General features: G+C 42.0%; 1 protein-coding gene across 1 annotated transcript in view; it reads left to right on the forward strand.

Moving 5' to 3' along the window:
• LOC126281895 (myrosinase 1-like) overlaps window positions 1-19665 on the forward strand; it is a 72993-nt gene extending 53328 nt beyond the window's left edge. The window contains exons 9-11 of the mRNA XM_049981213.1: window positions 9513-9647; window positions 9741-9847; window positions 19462-19665. Coding sequence (XP_049837170.1) covers window positions 9513-9647; window positions 9741-9847; window positions 19462-19588 — 369 coding nt within the window. The 3' untranslated portion in view covers window positions 19589-19665. The remainder of the gene's footprint in view (window positions 1-9512; window positions 9648-9740; window positions 9848-19461) is intronic.
• Window positions 19666-21231: the final 1566 nt, after the last annotated feature.

Genomic DNA, 21231 nt, shown 5'->3' on the forward strand with positions numbered 1-21231 from the left:
GATATGTTTGGGTTATACATATGATCTTCTGCAGTGAAGCATCAATTGAATTAAATTTATATTTCGAAACAATCGTTTAATTCAATTTTAATATTGCACCACCACCGCTACCTTTGTTAATATGTGATGCAGTCTTGATACTGGTTACACGAGTAGGTCCCCTATGAAACTTATTATCCTATTACTGTTTTTAGTGGTTATAGACTCTACACTCATAAGTAGTAAACTGTGAGGTGATGAATTTAACTGGTTTCAACATTCGAAATATCGGTTTCTTATATGAATCTTAAAATAAAATTTCAAAGTCATTGAATGGTATGAATGGAATCAGCAAGCAATTAACGATATTGCTTTAAATATGTCTTACGTACAAAAAATCGCATTAACACGATATTAATTTAGATTAAGGTCAAAGACTCTGTTACTACGTGCCGCTGTTGACTTTGCTTTAATAACCGATAATTAATATTGGAATTATTTCTCTAACTCAGATCAAATTCGGTCTCCATTTACATCATACTCCACAAGCCACCTAACGGTGTGTGGTGGAGGGTACTTTCGGTACCACTATCTGATCCCTCCATTCCTGTTCCACTCGCGAATAGTGCGTGGGAGGAATGATTGTCGGTAAGCCTCTGTATTGGCGCTAATTTCTCTAATTTTCTCCTCGCGATCAATACGCAAGATGTATGTGGGGGGAAGTAATGTGTTGTCTGACTCCTCCTGAAAAGTGCATCTCTCCGTGATGCACAACGCCTCTCTTGTAATGTCTCCATGAACAACTCCGATCGCCAGACGGACTACAATGATCAAATCAACTCTCCGACTGTAACTAATCAGGGCTCAACGTCGGAACATCTGTGAAATTTAACAGCACCACATTCCGCGAGAAAGTGCCAGAGAAGTTCAGTAGGGACGTTATAGGAACTGATACGTCGAACATGCTGAACGTCGCAGCTATCTTCCCACAGCTAGACTACTAAACGCATTAATCATCACGTGTCTCAATTAGGGGCTGGCAGTAAACCTGGTATGATCCGCCCATATTCCAGGCATGTTGAATTGGTAACAAAGCCAGAGACATGACTGGCCGAGAAATAGCAAGTTGTTAAACGAACTCATGCATCATCTAGTTGCAAATTGTTTTTCTGCTGATTGCCGTACTCTGCAGGATTAAATTATTCACTTTTGTGCTGTTGTCACTGCGAACGTGGACCGAGCCTTCTGCTGAACGCTGTTTGTATGATTTCTTACGTTGGCGATTCTGTAAGTGCTTCCTGATTGTTTACATGTCCATGTCAATTTGACCTGTTATACAGATATAAAGGGTCTAGCGATTTCAGTCTCTGATGTTATACAGTAATGCAAGTAAAATAATATCACTGGGGTTCCTTCAGCGAATGCAGTGATAAATTGGTCGCATTTAATGGATTTCAAACTCCTCTATTGGTAGCGCAACGGAGAATGGACGTATTGCGAATATAGTTAACGAAAAATTTTACGAACCGCCTGATAAGCAAATGATGAATGTCAGATGAGAGTTAGGTTGAACTTTTCATTTCGTGTGGATCTGGGCTGAAACAATTCTTTCTTTGCTCACTTTTAGGTGAGATATCGGTAACGATGTCTTAAAGAGTGTAATGACGCCATTACATTGTTGATTTGTGAAAGGAGACGATGAAACCCGGTTCCGGCATGTAGCGTACTTACCTCAAGTAACGCCAAAGGAACAATAGATCTTAACACGTTCTTCAATGGATGGCTCACCCATCAGCGAGATGATACTGCGTCACTCCATTAGGCTTAGTAGACAAGCGTGAAATTTAACGCGTGGAATCTAACGAGTGAAATTTAAAGGAGGTCTAATGATCAGTGATTGTGTTTCAATGCCTATACTTCTCTTTTTGACCAAAGAAGGACGATGAATGTTTTTCGACCACCAGAACTCTAACCGAATACATCGCAGTCCATCAGCCACATACAAGTGCGAACGACATGGGTTGCTGAGAGCACTGTGTCGATCGTATTGCAAACCACATTCATTGATAGGATACCGTTTGACGTGCGACAGGAGGAAGTAAAGTCTAGGCCATTCTGAATACCCATAAAGTAATTACTGTAAATGTAAATACAGATCATGTTAAAGAAAATTGCGGATGGGAAATACGAGGGAGATACAATAAGTAACGCAACACATTTCTTTCGGCCAGTTTCGGTTGAAAAGTTGCGGAATTTGTTGTTGGCCGTTGTGCAATATTCCTGTTTTATTCCCTGTAATTTCATAAAGAGCCGCTAGGTGGCTGCGCTTTTCGTAGCCTTCAAAATGGCGTCTGTAACTGAGGTACGTTTCAAGCAAAGCGATGTTATTTACTTCATTTTGGTGAAAACTAGAGTATAGCAGATATTCAAGGGCAGAACGTCTACGAATAGCTGGCAGCGAACAAAAGCACGGTGAGTAGTTGGGCGAGGCTTCTGCCATCATCCCAACAAGGTCGCGCAAATCTGTCCTATCTCTAGCCTGCCGAACGGCCGCACAAGGCAGTGACTAGTGACTCCTACAACGCTGGAACGTGCGGACACACTCACTCGACATGCTTCACCGATCACAATAAACACCTCGCTGCTAAACTGGACATCTCTGTTGGTCGTGCTGACACATTGGCCCACTCAAAGGCGTGTCCTCGCTAGGTTGATGGCCGCCTAACACAAGAGCATAAAGAACAACGAAGGACCATCTGTGCAGAACTGCTTGCGCATTACGAAGCTGACCGTGACAATTTTTTGTCACGGGCGATGAAACGTGAGTTCTTCACTTCGAACCAGAAACAATCCATGTAGTGGCGCCACACCACCCCTCCTCCGGAGAAAACTTTCAAAGCCACACCCCCAGCCGGTTTGATGTCCTCCCTCATGGTGCAGATCTGAAGTGTATTGTGCTACGCCCAGGAAATCGAATAAACGACTTCAGCGTTTTCGTCACCACAAAATTGCAAGCGAACATCTCTTTCTCCATGACAACGTAAGTCTGCGCATCCGAGAGGAGTTCGCAAACCTTCATTGGACTGTTCTTCCTCATCCATCCTACAGAGCGGATCCCGCGCCTTCCGACTTCCATCTGCCTGTCACCATGAACAATGCGCTGCACGGGATGATACAAACGTTGTCGATGAAGCGAGGCGTTGGCTCCGACGTTAACCAGCAGAGTAGTACCAAGTGGGCTCACAGCCCCTGCCAGTAAGGTGGCGTAAGGCCGTCGCATCGAACGGAGGTTATTTTGAAAAATAGGGTTTTGTAGCCAAAAGACTGGGAAGTAATATGACATATTGGAATGCTGAATAAAACCAGCCTGCTTTCATAAAAAAATATTGTTGCGATGCTTATTGAACACCAGTCAGAGGAAGAAATGAAGTTGAATAAGCAATATCACTGATATCAGTGTATGTGATGCAGTTGCACATTAGTACTTGTTGCGTGGAGTTGATCTGCTATTCAGTTATACTGCGCAACGGATTAATCTGAGATGTACCCTTCACCCTGTAGCTCCTGCAAGATACAATTTCCACCCCCACACTACTACAGAAGTCAGACAGACGCTCCTAACGTTCCAAAGAGAAATACCTGAAAAACTTTCAGTAATAAATATCTTCTGGAGTCGTCCGCTGTAAGGAAATGACACAAAAATTCACAAAATTTCTTACTTAACTATTGGGATACTTGGTTACTGGAGTAGTGCTAGTTAGTGTAAGAAAAACATGAAACTAATGAAAATTATTATTTATTTTGCAAAAATTCTGAGGAATCAAAATGGAGCTTTTAGTTAAGAATTGAGCAAGCTATATCCTGGTTCTTTTCGGAATGTGAAGATACCTCTCAAGGATAGGATTCGTTAATGAAATTTCTATACAGAGTTTAAGATTGTTATTGATTTGGCAGAATGGCTGAGAGACGCGCCTACTCAACTTGAATAATTATCCTTTAGAATGTTGCTAGGTCCGGTCGAGGCTGTCGCGTGTGAAATTCAGTGAAGTGTTCTGTTGTGGAGGAAATATGTGGCTCGCAATAGCTATAGTGCACAATACCGTAAGCTGCGATGACTGTTGCCTGCGCCCCTCGCTGCTGACAAATAAGATAACTCTCTATCTATCTGGATTGACCTTCGCCAATCAAACTCTCCTTACTCCTTGATGAAGTCAAGGATTCCTATTCGCCCCTATTCTAACTACTGGCGTGGTACACCGGTCAGATAACCAGTCCACCGCTATGCTACTCAAAAATTCGCTCGCAGGTGTTAAACTATAACTCTGTCTATTCACACCGCATAATAAGTGTGTTGTCCAACACAGTGAACAATGCTTAATCGCAAGGACTCAATGTAGAGTCGCACTTCGATTTGCTCTCGACAGAGGTGCTCTCCCAGTGAAGTACTGATGAGAGACTTGTTTGTACCTCTCTCTTTGAGTACACGTACGAGCGCGCAAGCTCTCGTTCCATGTTCTCGTTCCAAGAGTGACAACGAAATTGCGCCTCTCCATGCCAGACGTGAAGGGGTATATCTTTTGGTCTCTTCTATTAATCCTTCAGCTAAAGGCGTCAGAAATATCGCCTGCAATCAGCATTGCTCTTCTAAAACGGGAGAATGACATTTCGTTTAAGGCGACCAATCCGGAAATCTGTAGTATCGGCATTTGGCGTTTGCTGTCTCCCTGTGAAAATCTCTTAAACTGCGTGCTATGTGTAAAGAATGCATAGGTTGGACGCTCCCACACAATGTAGCGGAATTTGCTTTCAAGCCGAACACGGAGTCGTTCCCCCTTTCACTCGGGCACATGCTGTCTGGTCCACGTGTGCCGAGAATGGCTCGTCCTCTGAAGGGACCGGCCTCCTGGTGTGTGGTCTGCCTCTCTTGAACTAAAATCTCCTGTGACCGTCATGTCTGGAACGTATGTATGTATGCCAGCCTGAAGTATTTCAACCCTGGTGCGCACTTGTTATTTGCATATCGTTTACATGAATTCATACAACATTGACTTTATCTTATCGAGTTCGGGTTCGAATGAAGCATCTTGGTGTGCAGAATATGACTGTGAGGGAGACCACAACGTCTTACAATACATATATTATAACTGCCTAATACCTATTACTAATTTGCACTATTAATAAACATATAGCATCAGTAAACCTAATCCGACAGTAATTATAGCAATGAATGGATGTTATAACAAGGTGCTCTACTTTATTATTCTAGTTTTTCAGCAGCTCTCTTATTTCTTTCTGGATTATTTTAAATAATATTTAATATTTGATGGGAGATCTCATAACGATTTCTTGAATTTGTTATTGTTATAACCGTATGTTACATGCGACGGACTTTAAAAATTTCCCGAGCAGAACATAATCTTCTGAAAGAAAAGCATTGTGAACAAAACCCTCTACAAAGACCGAGTTCAATTTATAAAACTATGTAAGCTTCCATGACAATAAATTAATCATCCCAGTAGGAATCACTACTAGCATCATGTAATATCGTGTAATTCTGTCTCTGTACTTAATCGACACCTGGATTAGATTGTGAAGCGAATCCTCTAGGTACGTCTAACCCAGGTTGAACAACACGCAATTCTACCAGATTCCGGGGACGCTATTGGCATATTACCAGCTACTCCAACGTGTCCCATAGATTTTCTATTACATACAAATAAGGTAATTTTGCAGGTCAGTTGAGATGTAATAGGGTTGGACAGCGTTTAGATAATCCGTCACAAATTCTTCCAGCCCGATGAACTTTGCTGTTGTCATCTTTATGTGCCTGTGTTAAAAACGATCTCACAAATTCTTCCAGCCCGATGAACTTTGCTGTTGTCATCTTTATGTGCCTGTGTTAAAAACGATCTCTTTGGAGGTGATCGACTCCAAATCTCCACGACATGCTGTCCCCGTGGCAATGTTCTCTCGCTAACAGGTTGCAATGCACCTTCATTCATTGCCTGCAGCAATACGATCACTTCCGGAAGAGACGTTGATTCAAAAGCCGTCAATCCCTTTCGGTCAGGGACCACATTTCTGGCGTCTTGCTTCGTTGCTACCTGTGTTACACCTCTGCTTGTAGACACGGGATCAGTCCGCCGCTAAACACCAAAAAATCCAGCAACTTCACACACGACAGCACTTTTTTGACACTGTCACGTCGTTACATTTACCCATGTTTACGTACAGTGTCATCTTGAAACATGAACGTTCCAGTTTTTGTTACTGTCTGATGCTCATGTAGTGGTAGTGCACACGCGGTTGAGCACATGACTCGATTGCTGCGCCATCTGTAAAGGTCTAAAGATTCCTCTGCGCTTGCGCACTGAGGGACGAACTTTCTGTCCGGTGAGCTTACTTTTTTGGCAAGTACACCAGATAACAAGATTACTTTAAAATTAAAAGGAAATTGATCTTTTTAACTGTGTAGGCTGTTGCATGTGATTATGGTACAGATATAAAATGGGGGGATCAATCAGGAGAGAAACAACGAAGAAACAAAACGCAAATATGATGATGATGCAAATTTGTGGACCACATTCTAGCCCCAGGGAACATACACTGACAAAAATCATGGGATAACGATATGCACATATATAGACGGCGGCAGTATCGCGTAAACAAGGTATAAAAGGGCAGTTGCATTGGCGGAGCTGTCAAAAAAGTGGCTCTGAGCACTTTGGGACTTAACTTCTATGGTTATCAGTGCTCTAGAACTTAGAACTACTTAAACCTAACTAACCTAAGGACATCACAAACATGCATACCCGAGGCAGGATTCGAACCTGTGACCGTAGCGGTCGCGCGGTTCCAGACTTGCGCCTAGAACCGCTCGGCTACTCCGGCCGGCGGCAGAGCTGTCGTTTGTACTCATGTGACTGGTGTGAAAAGATTGCCGACGACATTAAGGCCGCGCGACGGGAATTAACAGACTATGAACACGAAATGGTTGCTGGAGCCAGACGCATGGCACATCCCATTTCGGCAATAATTAGGGAATTCAATATAACGAGATCCAAAGTGTCAAGAGCTTACCGAGAATATCAGATTGCAGACATTGCCTATCACCTCGGACAACGTATCACTCAACGACCTACAGCAGTGGCGTTTCCGTAGAGCTTTCAGTGCTAGCCGATAGGCAACACGGTGTGAAATAACAGCGGAAATCAACGTGGAACGTGCGACGAACGTATCCCTTTGGACAGTGCAGCGATATCTGGGGTTTATGGCTTATGGCAGAGACGACAGACGTGAGTGCCTTTGATAACTGCATCTCATCGACTGCAGCTCTTCTCCATGGGTAGTGGCCATATCGGTTGGGCCCAAGACGACTGGAAAACCGTGGCCTGATCAAATCCGCTTTCAGTTGTTGAGACATGATGGCGGTGTTAGAGTGTAACAGAGACCCTACGAAGCCATGAACCCAAGTTGTCAACAACGAACCGTGCTAGCTGGCGCCGCGGGGGCAGCCGTGTGGATATAGGGGTCTTGTCACGGCTCCCCCTGCTCCCCCCGTCGGAGGTTAGAGTCCTCATTCGGACATGGGTGTGTGATTCGTCTTAGCGTAAGTTAGTTTAAGTTGGATTAAGTAGTGTGTAAGCCTAGGGAACGATGACCTCAGCAGTTTGGTCCCACAGTCCTTACCACAAATTTCCATTGCTAGATGGCGGTGGCTCCATAATGGTGTGGGCTGTGTTTGCATGGAATGGACTGGGTTCTGGTTATATTCGACTACTTAGAGACCATTTGCAGCAATTCATGGAATTCATGTTTCCAAATAAAACTTGAATGTTTACGGATGATAATGTGGCATGTCACCCGGTCACAGCGGTCCACAAATGGTTTGAAAAACTTTCTGGACAACTCGAGCGATTGATTTGGCCATGCAGATGGCCTGACATTAATCCCATCGAACATTTACGGGACATTAACGAGATGTCATCTGGTGCACAATATCTTGCACTGACAACACAGTGCCAATTATGGACGGCTGTAGAGGCAGCATGGTTCACTATTTCCGCAGGGGACTTCCAACGACTTGTTGAGTTCATAACTCGTCGAGTTGCCAAACAGAGGTCCGACAAGATATTAGGAGCTGCCCCATGACTGCTGTCACCTCGGTGTTGTATTGCAACAGTGAAAAGATATTAAATGTCATAAAGACAGAGAAACAGACACATTAAAAACATATAACCATCTGTAGTGTAAGGATAAAAGTTAAAACGACAAAACCAGTTCCAACTAGTATTAAAGTTCTTGACAAATTATAAGTGGAACTTGAGCCCCTCGGACCTTTGCCTGTTTCAGGCATGTGCTCTACCGACTGAACTATCATTTTTTGAAAACTAAAAATTATCTATCGTGCTGAAATACCTACAACGAACTACAACGTTACGCAAATGTCGTTGCAAAGATTAAGCATGATCAATACGGTCTTCAAGTTATTTACACTGCGCAAACAATTAATAAATTAAAGAAAACTAAAAATAAAAACTGAAGACAGTACCAGAGTACATTTTGTATCCACAAGAGTATAAATGTTTTAAAACAAAACAACTGAACATTTTCCTGTACTGTATTAATAAACTGTTTTAACTGCTTTTATCTGTAAATTAGAGAAATTAGACAGCAGGACTGGAAAAGTTGCCACAGCATATAGATTTCTTTTTCTAAAATAAGAATTTCAAGTGTATTACAAGAAAGCGGACATGCGATATTTATGTTAATGACATAAATGATTTGTTCAAATTTGTTGCAGATGAAAATGACTTTTCTAAATTTTTGTTGATTCTACTCTATACATACTGAAATTAGACGCGAAATGCTTTCACTCTAAAACATCCTACGTTACACAAGTGCCTTAGCCATAGCCTAGAGAATTCTCCCCAGAATGAATTTATAGAAGAGTATCTGTAAAGTTTGCATGGTAAGAGAGAAATCTTTTGCGGAAATAAAGTTCTGAGGGAATTAGTGAGTTATACTGAGAAAAATACAGCTCAGTCGCCAGAACACTTTCCTAAAACAAGTAAATTTCCAAGGTTCGAGTGCCAATCCAGCACACAGTTGTAAACTGGCAGCAAATTTCATATCAGAACACACTCCGCTGCAGGGTGGAGAGTCATTCCGGAATTAGTACATTGCAAGCCCCGTTAATAGTACACTTTCTACAGAAATTAAGAGGCTGAAAGCAAACGGATGGAGAGCCGTGAACAGGTCACTAAGCGACGGGTACTGAGTATTATATTATCTGAAGCGACGGTTAGCATTATGTTGGTGATGACGATGAGTATTTCTCTGGTATAATCATAAATGAGACATAATATTTTATGAGAATGTTTGGATGTCGCTACTGCAGCGGCACTTTCTTTTTCGTGAAGTTATCACTTGTCATACTGCCATCCTGTAGAGTAGGATATAGGAATGGGGAGAGGGGGTTACCAACTCTCCGCTATCATATAGTAACGTGTCTCCACTTTCTCTCGTTCCAGCAATATCCTTGGGGATTCCGAAACTTGCTGAACTGGATCGCCAACGAATACCCGGGCTACCCTATAATGGTGACAGAGAATGGCCTCGGAAATTCTGGTGGTCTGAACGACACCGACAGGATCGACTACTTAACAGTGAGTGCGCTCAGTCATCTCAAGACACCACTAATACTTAGAGATTAACTTTAGCATGGAAATTCACTTAATGTTTTAAAATGTTCGACGCAGTCGTACCTGACGGCGCTTCTGCAAGCAGTCAACACGGACGGAGTTCCGGTGATCGGCTACACCGCCTGGAGCCTCATGGACAACCTGGAATGGAACAGAGGATTCGAGTAAGTCTTCGTGCATTCTTATGTTACTTTGCTTTAGTTCATGGCTAAATTTTTAATAACTTGCCTGCGAAATTGCCTTCGAACTATAAGAGCTGCTAGCCTGCTATTACTAATGACGAAGGTTTTTGTAGAGGTGTTGCTGGATGAATTAACAGCAAATGTTCAAACACTGTATTACCTTTGTGTTGACATCTATGATTGCACTTACTAATTTGACTCGTAGCTAGGCGCAAACGATTCTAACTGACGCCAAATAAGGGCTGAGGCATCAGGTTTCCTAAATGTATCCTTTTTGTGTAGATGAATGTAATGAATATTAACTGTGGGGCGTACCCGGCATCATTGGCCACAACAAATATTCATCAGTTGCTAAAGAAAATGCCTTAAAATTACATGACCATTCTGTGTGACTAACAACGAGCCTTTCAATGCTCAGAGCATTCTCTTCTTATGTGAGAATTGTAATCGACTCGCCATTTGCCCAAATATTGAGCTCCTGCAATAAGTCAGAATTTGGCTTCACGCTGTGCAGATTACGTACTCTCTGGTGGTAGATACACCCTGATCTCACCGGGAGTGGAGGAGAGATCCCTTCTTTTGGTTACACAGATATCTTCGTGTGCCAGATTCCGACTAGTACGCCACTCTGGTCATCCAAAGTTTTGTAATTACAACAGATTATATAACATATTCCTAGTGAACTTGTTGCGCCAGTTTGGAATAACATTTCATGTTTTCAACATTATTCCCTACAGTCTATAACACAAGAGCACCTGACTGTTACATACAGGGTGTATCAAATCGTAAGGTCATTTCTTGATCACATAATAGAGGATCTTATTTGCTACAAAAAATCTTGAACAAATTTTCTGTATTCGTCACCGTTTTGGAGTTACGTGTTTAACTCCCTAACAGCGAGTTTCTCTTTCCTTAATTTCTCAATTAACGGACTTCTCTTGTAATTCATGTGTGTTGTCCCCATACATGACAAAAGGAGCGTTTGGAAGATGGTGAGTTTGCACGCCATATTGACCATCACACGTTGCCAGCCATTGTATGAGTTTCTTTAGTTGCAATTTGCGTACGGTTCTGTAGCTGGTTACAGCATTCAATGTTACTGATATTGTGCTTCTTATATTTAGCCCCGAGTGTGTTTCCGGACAAGACGGCTGCAGCGATTAAGTTCAAAGCTAAAACTCGTGTTTCAACATCTATAATGTTTACTAACGAGAAACACCAAGACAGGCACGTTGTCTGTGGTTTCTGTAACGGTAATACGGCAACGGCTGAAAGGGAATACCGAGAGAGGTTTCTGCAATAACGCAGTCCGGGAAGACGGGTATTTCAAGCAGTTCACCAACGCTCGGAGGATACAGGAGCGCTACAACCTACGCATCATGTGGTCGACCAGGAAATGCTCCGTACCGCGAAGAAATTCTTGATATTGTCGAAGAACTTCCTCCTATGAGAACAAGGCGTCCTGGGTGTTACGTTGGTCTCTCTCACTCATCTGTCTTCTTCACTGGTAACATCTTCATCTGTACATCTGAACCCTGAGCAACAATTAAAGCCACAAGATCATAGGCATCATCTCGCATGCTGCCAGTGGTCGCTACAGATGGTTAATGACCAACCAGATTTCGTGAACCACAACTTATTGACTGACGATTCAGGGTTCACATGAGATGTTGTTATTGACAGACACAACTTACACATCTATGCTGACGAGATTCTTCGTGCAACTGGTTCCATCTAATTTCAAAGAAAATTCTGTGTTAAAGTATAGTCGGTGGTATTATGTTTGTCCCATTCATAATGGTTCTAAGCCATCAGAATGGTTTGACACTGTCCATATTTTCCTGTCTTGTGTTAATCTTTTAAGTTGTACACCTGTGCTGCACTCAGCAACCACTGTAAACAGTTTTCATTTTCTGACCTTTGCTCATACAACTACATTTGGTCTCTACCGCTTCTTAGAGCGAACATTTAACTATTCGTGGATACCGTAGCAGATTTATATTACTAAGTGGCTGAAACTATAATCTAGCCTCAGTTGCAAGTCGCCCAGCTAACGGCTTCTAAAGGTAACAAAAATTTAATTTTCCATACTCCGTGTCATTATTGACCTAAATTTAAAAAGCTGTCATAATCTGCTGTGTAGTTTATGTTAAATTTTTAAGACAATAACTCAAGTAGCAAAGTTAGAAACAGTATCTATACGTCTCGAGGCAACTTAGTCACGGCGTGCCGTTGAAACAGTCCCCGAGGTAGATGAAGTCGCTCTCTGTGTTCCAGAGGAAGCCTCTTGGCTCGCAATGCCCTGGACATTCACAGAGGGTTGGTTTACTGATAGTTGGGAGTTCCAAACTTAGGCGCGTGGTGGGGCCGCTTAGGGATATGGCCGCCAGGGAGGTGAAGATATCCAGTGTGCACTCTGTGTGCAAATCGCGAGGAGTCATTGCGGAGGTGGAAAGCGTGCTTTCAGATGCCATGAAGAGCACAGAGCGCAGTCAACTGCAGGTGATGGGTTTCGAGTGTGTGCCCCGTAATCCATCATTCCCTTTATGTTGTACATGTTTCCATGTTGGGTCATTTGTACTAATCTATTCCAATTTGAGCTTTTGAAATTGAAATGTGTTGTGTATCGTGTGGTTATTGTTTCATGTGTGTTTAATTTCTCTTACATTGTGATCGCTTGTGGTCAAAGAGTCATGTACAGTCCATGTTTCTGCCGCGCGGGATTAGCCGAGCGGTCTGAGGCGCTGCAGTCGTGGACTGTGCGGCTGCTCCCGGCGGACGTTCGAGTCCTCCCTCGGGCGTGTGTGTGTGTGTGTTTGTGCTTAGTATAATTTAGGTTAAGTAGTGTGTAAGCTTAGGGACTGATGACCTTAGCAGTTAAGTCCCATTAGATTAAAAAAAAGAAAAATGTCCATGTTTCTACCCCTCCTAGTGCTCTGTCGTTCATTAGAGTAATGTCAATTTTGTTACTGGATCCGTATAATTCCCATCCATCTTCATTTATAACATGTAGTTGTGTCTCCTGTATAGCGTCATCGACTGTTGACTTTCATCAGTTTTGTCAGAGTGCCATAGTGTGGATTGGGCGTTAATGTCTGGCCATATAATTAGGTTCTTGTTTCTAGAATTCGGCGATATATCTTTTATTATTTCTACATATGGTTCTATATTGTGCGTACAGTCATGCGATCACCCATGTATCTCTACCCTTTGTTATTTCCGCCGTGGCCGGGATACTGTTGCACAGCTGAGAAATCTTTATGGTGTTACATTTTCTATTAAGAACCACTAAAGTGGCCTTACAGTTTTGGCTGTCAGTTATTGCGACAGCGTCCCTGGGTAGGTTGATTAGTTTTTCTAGGGTTGTTGCGTATGGTTCCTGCAGGCAGAGAACGTCTGCTTGCAAGTCCAGCGCAACCTGCGGAAATTCCGCACTTGCAAGAGTGCTTCTATTGAGTTGTAATATATTCATGAGTGCTTCATATATAAGTAAAATTTACTACCAGTCTGTGAGTAGTCGTAGTCTTTTCTGCCGTGAGCCCTCACCTAGGCCTTATAGATCTGGTGTGCTACACGCAAGTATCACTAATTTTTATAGTTCTGTAGGATCTGTGGGGTGTTCTCTGTTTCAAGTGTCAATCTATGTGATTCTTCTGTGGTTCGAAAGCAGACATAGCCACCCGGAGGATGGAATAGTAAGCAGTCTTTGGGCCGTTACAAATATATCTTTATGCTCTAACCTACTAAGTCTTAAATTTAATTCTACGTTGTTGCAGTCATCATGCCATTGTTTTTGACTGTCTTTTCCCTTCTTTTTCTATGTACGGGACAATTCCATCAACAGCGCAGATAGCAACGGTGTGGCATCTTGCTGGATCTTCTGTGGTGGTGGTGTTGTTCCGTGTTGTGCAGCATTTATCTTGTCAATAACACTTTTCTTTTTAATGACACTATAAACTACACTTTCCTCATTACTCTCTTTTTTTGAGTTTCCCTACTTTTACTGTGCTGCTGTGGTTACTTGTGTTGTAGTGCTGTATTGTGTTGTGCACGGGCTGCAGGATTGATTATGCCTCCCGACACGAAATTCACTGGTTTAGTGTAACCTCTACATCTATTTGTGTGATACATCTTCGGTATATCATGTTCCTTGGTGTTGTGTATATGTGTTCACAGAGTTTGACTTATCTGTATTCAATGTTGTTGTATGTGACTGTTTTCTTTCTAGTTGTTGTTGTGTGCCTTCTGTAGTACTTAAAATTCCAGCTTATCAGTTAGTGCCTTCAATGACTGCTGGTAATTTACCCAGTAGTACAGCTGTTTTTTTCCAGCTGTTTCGCTACATCATAGTGTGTGGCACCATTAAACGCCATGTCATCTATGAATTCTGCAGTGTTGACGTAGCTGTGTTGCAGTGGCTGCACTCCTTGGAGAGATGGAACGTCATGTGTGCAGGTAAAGTCATCAGAGAGCAGTCCCATCTGGCTGCGCCATGTCACCGCTCTCTGATGCTTCCGATTTATGGTCGAAGGTGACTTGTCCTTTGTTTTGTGCTTCCTAGTTTGGGTAAGACTACTCTCACTCTCCATAGTCGAACTTTTGAAGCAGTCAATCCTATAGGAATCTTAGGGTCTGGCGCGCACGACGTTTTAGTTTGGCACACTGTTTTCCACGGTTTTTTCAGGGGGTGCAGATGTCTTGTTTCTGCGCCCTACACTGTGACTTTTTTATGGCCTTTTCTCCGGCAGTTGGCTCACGTGATGTCTGTGTCTTTACACTGATTTTTGGTGCCACAGCACTTTAAGCAGATTGGAACTTGTGCAAAGTTTTTTAACTGTTAAGGACTGAAACTCTCCATAGACTCTGTCCCGTTTCGTTGTAATTTTGTGTACTTTCTGCGTGACCTCTATTACCTGATGGTCGCCCGTGACGTACAGTTGTGCTGTCAGTGTCCCTCAGTTCACAAGAAGCCGCGACCCCTGAAGTCATACCAGACGGCTCCCCACACGATGAGGCCAGCAGCAACACAGCTGTGCCTCTACAAAAAACTGGAGTAATGGAACCTCTCCCCAGGTTGTCGTCCAGGGTAGGGTAGAATCGCGACTCATCGCTAAACACAATGGGGTACCACTGCGAACGCAGCCATTAGTGTAGTAGTGTTGACGGCAGCCTGTGCATGGAACTGTAATTTCACGCATATCAGCGCCCCCCCCCCCCTCCCCCTTCCCCTAGCCTACATTCTTCAGTAAACCTACCTTCCCTTCGCTACCCTATGATACCGTTCCAACCGCTTAAAAGTTTCATAACTTCCACATATTTTACGTTCCCCTGTTCCTCATTTATTCCGTTTCCTCGTCATCGTCTTGAGATGTGGTCTTTTAAGTTTGCACAGCTGTGGCTGCTGCTGTCTCAGTTTAACACCTCAGAAGAAGTACCTACTCACCGAATTGCTCGTACTAACTCATCCTGCTACCTGCTACCTACCTTCCTATGCGTAAAGACGCAACAGCTTTCACCAACTTCCTTTTCTTTTTTTCCGGGGATTGGTTTGATGCAGCTCTCCATGCTACTCTATTCATCTCCAAGTATCTGCTGCAACCTACATCCTTCTGAACCTGCTTGGTATATTCATCTCTTGGTCTCTCTCTACGTTTTTTCCTCCACGCTTCCCTCCAGTACTAAATTCTTATCCCTTGATGACTCAGAACGTGATGTACCAACCGATCCCTTCTTCTTGCCAAGTTCTGCCACAAATTCCCCTTCTCCCCAATTCTAGCCAGTACCTCCTCATTAGCTTTGTGATCTACCTATCTAATCTTCAGCGTTCTCCTGTAGCACTAATTTCTAAAGCTTCTGTTCTCTTCTTGTCTGAACTGTTTATCGTTCACGTTTTACGTCCATACATGGCTACACTCCATACAAATGCTTTCAGAAAGGACTTCCTGACACTGAAATCTTTACTCGATGTTAACAAATTTCGTCACAAACGCTTCCCTTGCCATTGCCAATCTACATTTTATATCCTCTCTATTCCGAGCATCATCAGTTATTTTGCTCCCCAAATAACAAAACTCATTTATTACTTTAAGTGTCTCATTTCCTAATATAATACCCTCAGCATCATCTGATCCAGTTCGACTACATTTCCCTATCCTCGTTTTGCTTTTGTCGATATTCATCTTATAACCACCTTTCAAGACGCTATCTATTCCAATTAACTGCTCTTCCAGGTCCTTTGCTGTCTCTGACAAAATTAAAATGTCGTCGGCGAACCATAAAGATTTTTTTTTCTTCACCATGGATTTTAATTCCTACTACAAAATTTTCCTTTTGTTTCCTTTACTGCTTGCTCAATATACAGATTGAATAACATCGGGGAGACGCTACAACCCTGTTTCACTCCCTTCTCAACCACTGCGTCCCTTTCGTGCCCCTCGACTCTTAAACTGCGATCTACTTTCTGTACAAATTGTAAACAGTCTTTCGCTTCCTTATATTAGCCTGCCACCTTTAGAATCTCAGTTTTTATCACCCTATAATCATATGACCAGAAATATTTTCCCTCTACTTATTTAGCTTCGCTTATCACTACTGAGCCCCGCTTTAGCTAAGTCATTTATAAAAAATGGTTTAAATGGCTCTGAGCACTATGGGACTTAACATCTATGGTCATCAGTCCCCTAGAACTTAGAACTACTTAAACCTAACTAACCTAAGGACATCACACAACACCCAGCCAACACGAGGCAGAGAAAATCTCTGACCCTGCCGGGAATCGAACCCGGGAACCCGGGCGTGAGAAGCGAGAACGCTACCGCACGACCACGAGATGCGGGCAGTCATTTATATTTTCAGATTCTCCTGCTTCTATAAAACAATTAAGAATCTAACGTTTGACACCCCAGTTTTAGTTGCATTCATCTGTGTCCTGAAAACGCCCACCGGATCAGCGCCGCCACGGAAATGCGAACGAGCGACAAGTTTACATCCTAGAATTAGTTACCTCTTCATATTACCTTTCAAGACTGTATGTCTCTGATACAGCTGATTATGTCTTAAAGCATTAATTTTCAATGCCATCTGCATCCTCATACCGCTGATCATTGCTGATTCTTCCACCTTCAAGAACAGCTTTCCGTTCCAGGAGCTACGTGCTTCCTTGAACATTAATCTACACTCCCACCATCTTTTGAAAAAGCCGTTGGCAGAATGAAGATGATTTCCATTACTGGAAATTTCTGACCATCCTAAGTGATTATTTTTGTTGAAAATCAATGACTGGATTCAAACCCGGTTGCCAGAAGCATTCGATTAGTAGTCGGAGACCCCAGTGGTCCTTTAACCCTTTGGAACCATGCACACACAGTTGTGTGGGTATGTTTTATTTGCGTTGTAGCGCCATATTATTGAACTATGCAGTAGAGTGTTTAGAAAAAACATTGTGCAAGAATCGGTCCTTTGTGTACAAGGTATCTTGTCTTAAGCATTTTAAAATTTCAAGACGGCGGGTCGGAGACATCTGTCTCGAGAAAAGTCTTAATTGTGTATTATTGATCGCGATTTGTCATTTGAAAAAAATATGTCTGAGATTCCGAAGAGACTACAGAAGCAATTAAAGTCTTGTCTGCCAAAAAAGTTTTAAATACGTTCATAGCAACAGTGACTGTGACATCCAAACGCACAACTGTCGTATTAGGACAATGTTATTGGCGCCTGCTTGTTTTCAGTAAATGTCTGAGGTTATAATTCGGAGAATAGTACGGTAGACTAACACTTCATTGCCACAGAGCGTTTGTTTCTCACTTGTGAGGAAATTTTAACTTTATTAAATGAATTTAAAACAAATTACTTCAGCGAACAAACAAGCGCAGACCGGGAGAAAGCTCTTAATTTTACGATGAAGAGTAAAATCTCAAAAATGCATCTCTAACAGTACTGGTTTATCCAGAAGTTCTGGAAAACTTTACTAGGTAACAAATTGGGTAGAATCCTCAACGAAGACCTCAAATATCTCAGTGGTCTATAATACTTGGATTGGCTCAAACGTTACCATCAGGTGAAAGTCTGTATTTCGACAGATACCTCACAACTTTGCCATTACTGCAACAGCTTCTTGAATGTAGTCTGGAAGGATCAGCCATGATAATTGAAAAACGATTAAAACCTGTTCATCTGACAGAAGAAAAAACCTGAAAGAGTCCAGCAGGGACGATAATAAAATAGTCGTTATCCAGAGGAAAGACTCAAAGGCTGTTACACTTGCCTCCACTTCTACAGGTTGTGACCCTGTAAACGATGTTTGAAAATGCAATAAAACAGGAAAGAAGTACACATCAGTACCATGTTCTGTAGATGTAATGCGGTACAATTAATTTATGAGGGGAGCTGACCTCTGTGAACAAATGATTGAGGGCCTACAGGACATCCTTCAAGACGAAAAGGTGAACTTTAAAAGTTTTATTCTTTTACTTGATTTCAGTAGTATCAGTGTCTGGATACAATGCAAAGCCACTAAAGTACGAAAGAAAAATACTTCAGATCCTTGGAAAGGTCACTGGAGAAGTGCCAATTTATACATCTTCAGGTCAATAACAAGTAACAGGCGCGAAACAAAATACAGAGTGGCGCACGAAATTTGTTACCATTTTGTTTTTGAATATAAACTTTACTGTCAATACAGTATGAAAGGAACATATACTACAATGAAGAGCCTTCCATGAAAATTTGTTCTAAGACAGCACATGCCCAATACGTCCACCATTTCGTTTCGTAACTTCCTTCAAACGAACACTGAAGTTAGTGATTACCCTATGGCACATGTCTTCCGTAGATTGATTTTAGCTCTGGTCTGCTGTTGGTTTTCATACTGCTCATAGCACTAGGCAAAACAACAGCAAGAAGAGGACAAGAACAATAGGTGTGTAGTGTAACGTTTATTTGTGTTTATCAAAGTACATTAACAACTTAGTAAATGTCACTCTAAGGAGGGACAGAAATGTGTAAGTTTGTCTTGGAGCAGACAGTCGTGTGGGTCATAATATTTTAATCAAAATCGGAAAATAAAAATTGGTTATCTATTAGTATACTATGCTATGAATATTTTAATTACATAAACCCATTGATTTCAAAATGTCAATTCGTCTACGTTCCATTACCTTTTTGTACTGTTGTTGATGTACATCACCGTAATTTCTTTTTTAATTATCTCTTCCTTTGCTCTTACAACTCTCGATCTCATTATAATTTCACCGGCAACCTGCAAAATTCGTGTTTTTCTCCCAAACTTTAATCCCTTTCCGTGTCGTTAAGTGCTTACTGTGTGCACATCTAGAATTACATCACGGAGAGTCAAAGAGCCTGGCTTACTCCCTTCTCGAGTGCTGCTCTCCTTTCGTGTCCTTCGGCTCTTATAACGACAGTCTAGTTTCCGTAAAAGTCATTGGCAGCTGTTCACTAGAGTATCAATAATGTTCAGTCAGGTATTCGATGATGGTAGCCATCCGTATGAACAGTGATTTTGTATGTTAAATATCGTTAAAGTGAAAGTAACTACTGGATGGACGTCAGTAATACAAGGACGTGGCTTTCTTTTGCAGTGTCAAATTTGGTCTGTACGAGGTGGACTTCGACAGCCCGAACAGGACAAGGACTCCGAAGGCCTCCGCCGGCGTCATATCGCAGATCTACGAGAGCAGAGAGGTGCCACAGCAGTACTTCTCGTAAAGCCGTCTGGACACATTACTGCAACTTGTCTTCGTCAATGTGCTGTTAAAATAAAGATCCTCTGACAATTAGCAAAATGTTGGTTCTTTCCCAAATCCTAACATTTTTTTGTAGCCTTTAGAACGACTATAACGTTTGGGACGTGTTGAATTATACAACCTAATGTAGCTTCAAAGAGCAAAACATGTCATAGAGACCATGAAGCATTTCATCGCACGCCACACCCTGAACTTGTTGCCCGAGTTTTTCACAATCTACGTCTTTGACGAACAGGTATGTGTGTGTCTAGGTTACGACTCCTTTGCGGCTCTGCCGTCTGTGAAAACGATGCTCAGTGGATCATGAGACGTTATATTGTAACAAAAAAATAAGATAAAAAAACAAGAACGAAACACATGGTGAAGTAGGAAACAAGTGATATATATGAGAAAAAAAATTAGTAATAAGTCAGTAATTAATTGAAAGTTATGTTATAACATCACATCGTACTACTAAAATTCAATCCAAAGGAAAACTGTAGTTCAACACCTCACCGACAACGAGACCATTAGAGAAGCATGCAATTAATTATTCTGTAATAGATAATATCAACGATAAGCACTCCACCCACCTCCTTTGCAGACATCGCCTCTGGACATGATAATCACCACATTGGCGATTCCTCAATGCCTCAATGTGTTCTGTCAAGCGATCCATTCTTTTAGTCAACTTCTGCCATAAATTTCTGATTTCGCTGATTCGATTTAGTAACTCTTCATTACTTATTCCAACTTTCCATCTAACCTTCAGCATTCTTCCGCAGCACTGCATTTCAAAAGTTTCTGTTCTCTTCTAGTTTGAACTGCTTATTGTCCACGTTTCATTTTCGTGAAAGGCGTTTCTCATCTGCTCAAGCCTGCATTCCATACGAACACCTTCAGCAAAGACTGTGCTAGACGTTGACAAATTTCTTTCAGGAACTCTTTTATGATATTAACAGCTTGCTTTTTATATCCTCTCCACTGTAACCATTGTCTGTTATCTGATTTCCACAGCATCGTCTGATTTTATTCGGATACATTTCATTACCTTTGTTTTAGTTTTGTTGATGTTCATTTCATAACCTCGTTTTAAAATATTATCCATTCTTTCAATTGCTCTTGCTTGTCTACGACCGAATTACAATGTCACTGGCAAACCTTAAAGTTCGTACAGGTTGATTCAAAATGAATACCACAACTTTGAAAATCTGTATTTAATCAAAGAAACGTTATGGAACATTGGGTAAGTAATCAATGTGAAGAGTACGTAACAAAGCATTTTTAAATAGAAAACAAGTTCATAAATGTTCAATGTGATCCCCTCCAGAAACTCAAGCGACATGAACTCGATACTCAAACTCGTTCCACACTCTCTGTACCATCTCTGGCGTAACAGTTTGGATAGCTGAAGTTATTTCTTCTTTTAGTTCCTCAAAGTTAGCTGGTACAGGTGGTCAAAACACCAAGTCTTTATCATATCCACATACCCCCACAGAAAAAAAATCACAGGGGCTGAGGTCAGAGCTTCTTGGAGACCAGTTACGAAGTGATCTGTGCCATGGGTACCTTTCGTTCAAATAGGCATGGACAGATAAGGGCCAATGGGGTGGTGCCCATCCTGCG

This window comes from Schistocerca gregaria, chromosome 7, assembly GCF_023897955.1.
Source record: "Schistocerca gregaria isolate iqSchGreg1 chromosome 7, iqSchGreg1.2, whole genome shotgun sequence".
Lineage (NCBI taxonomy): Eukaryota > Metazoa > Arthropoda > Insecta > Orthoptera > Acrididae > Schistocerca > Schistocerca gregaria.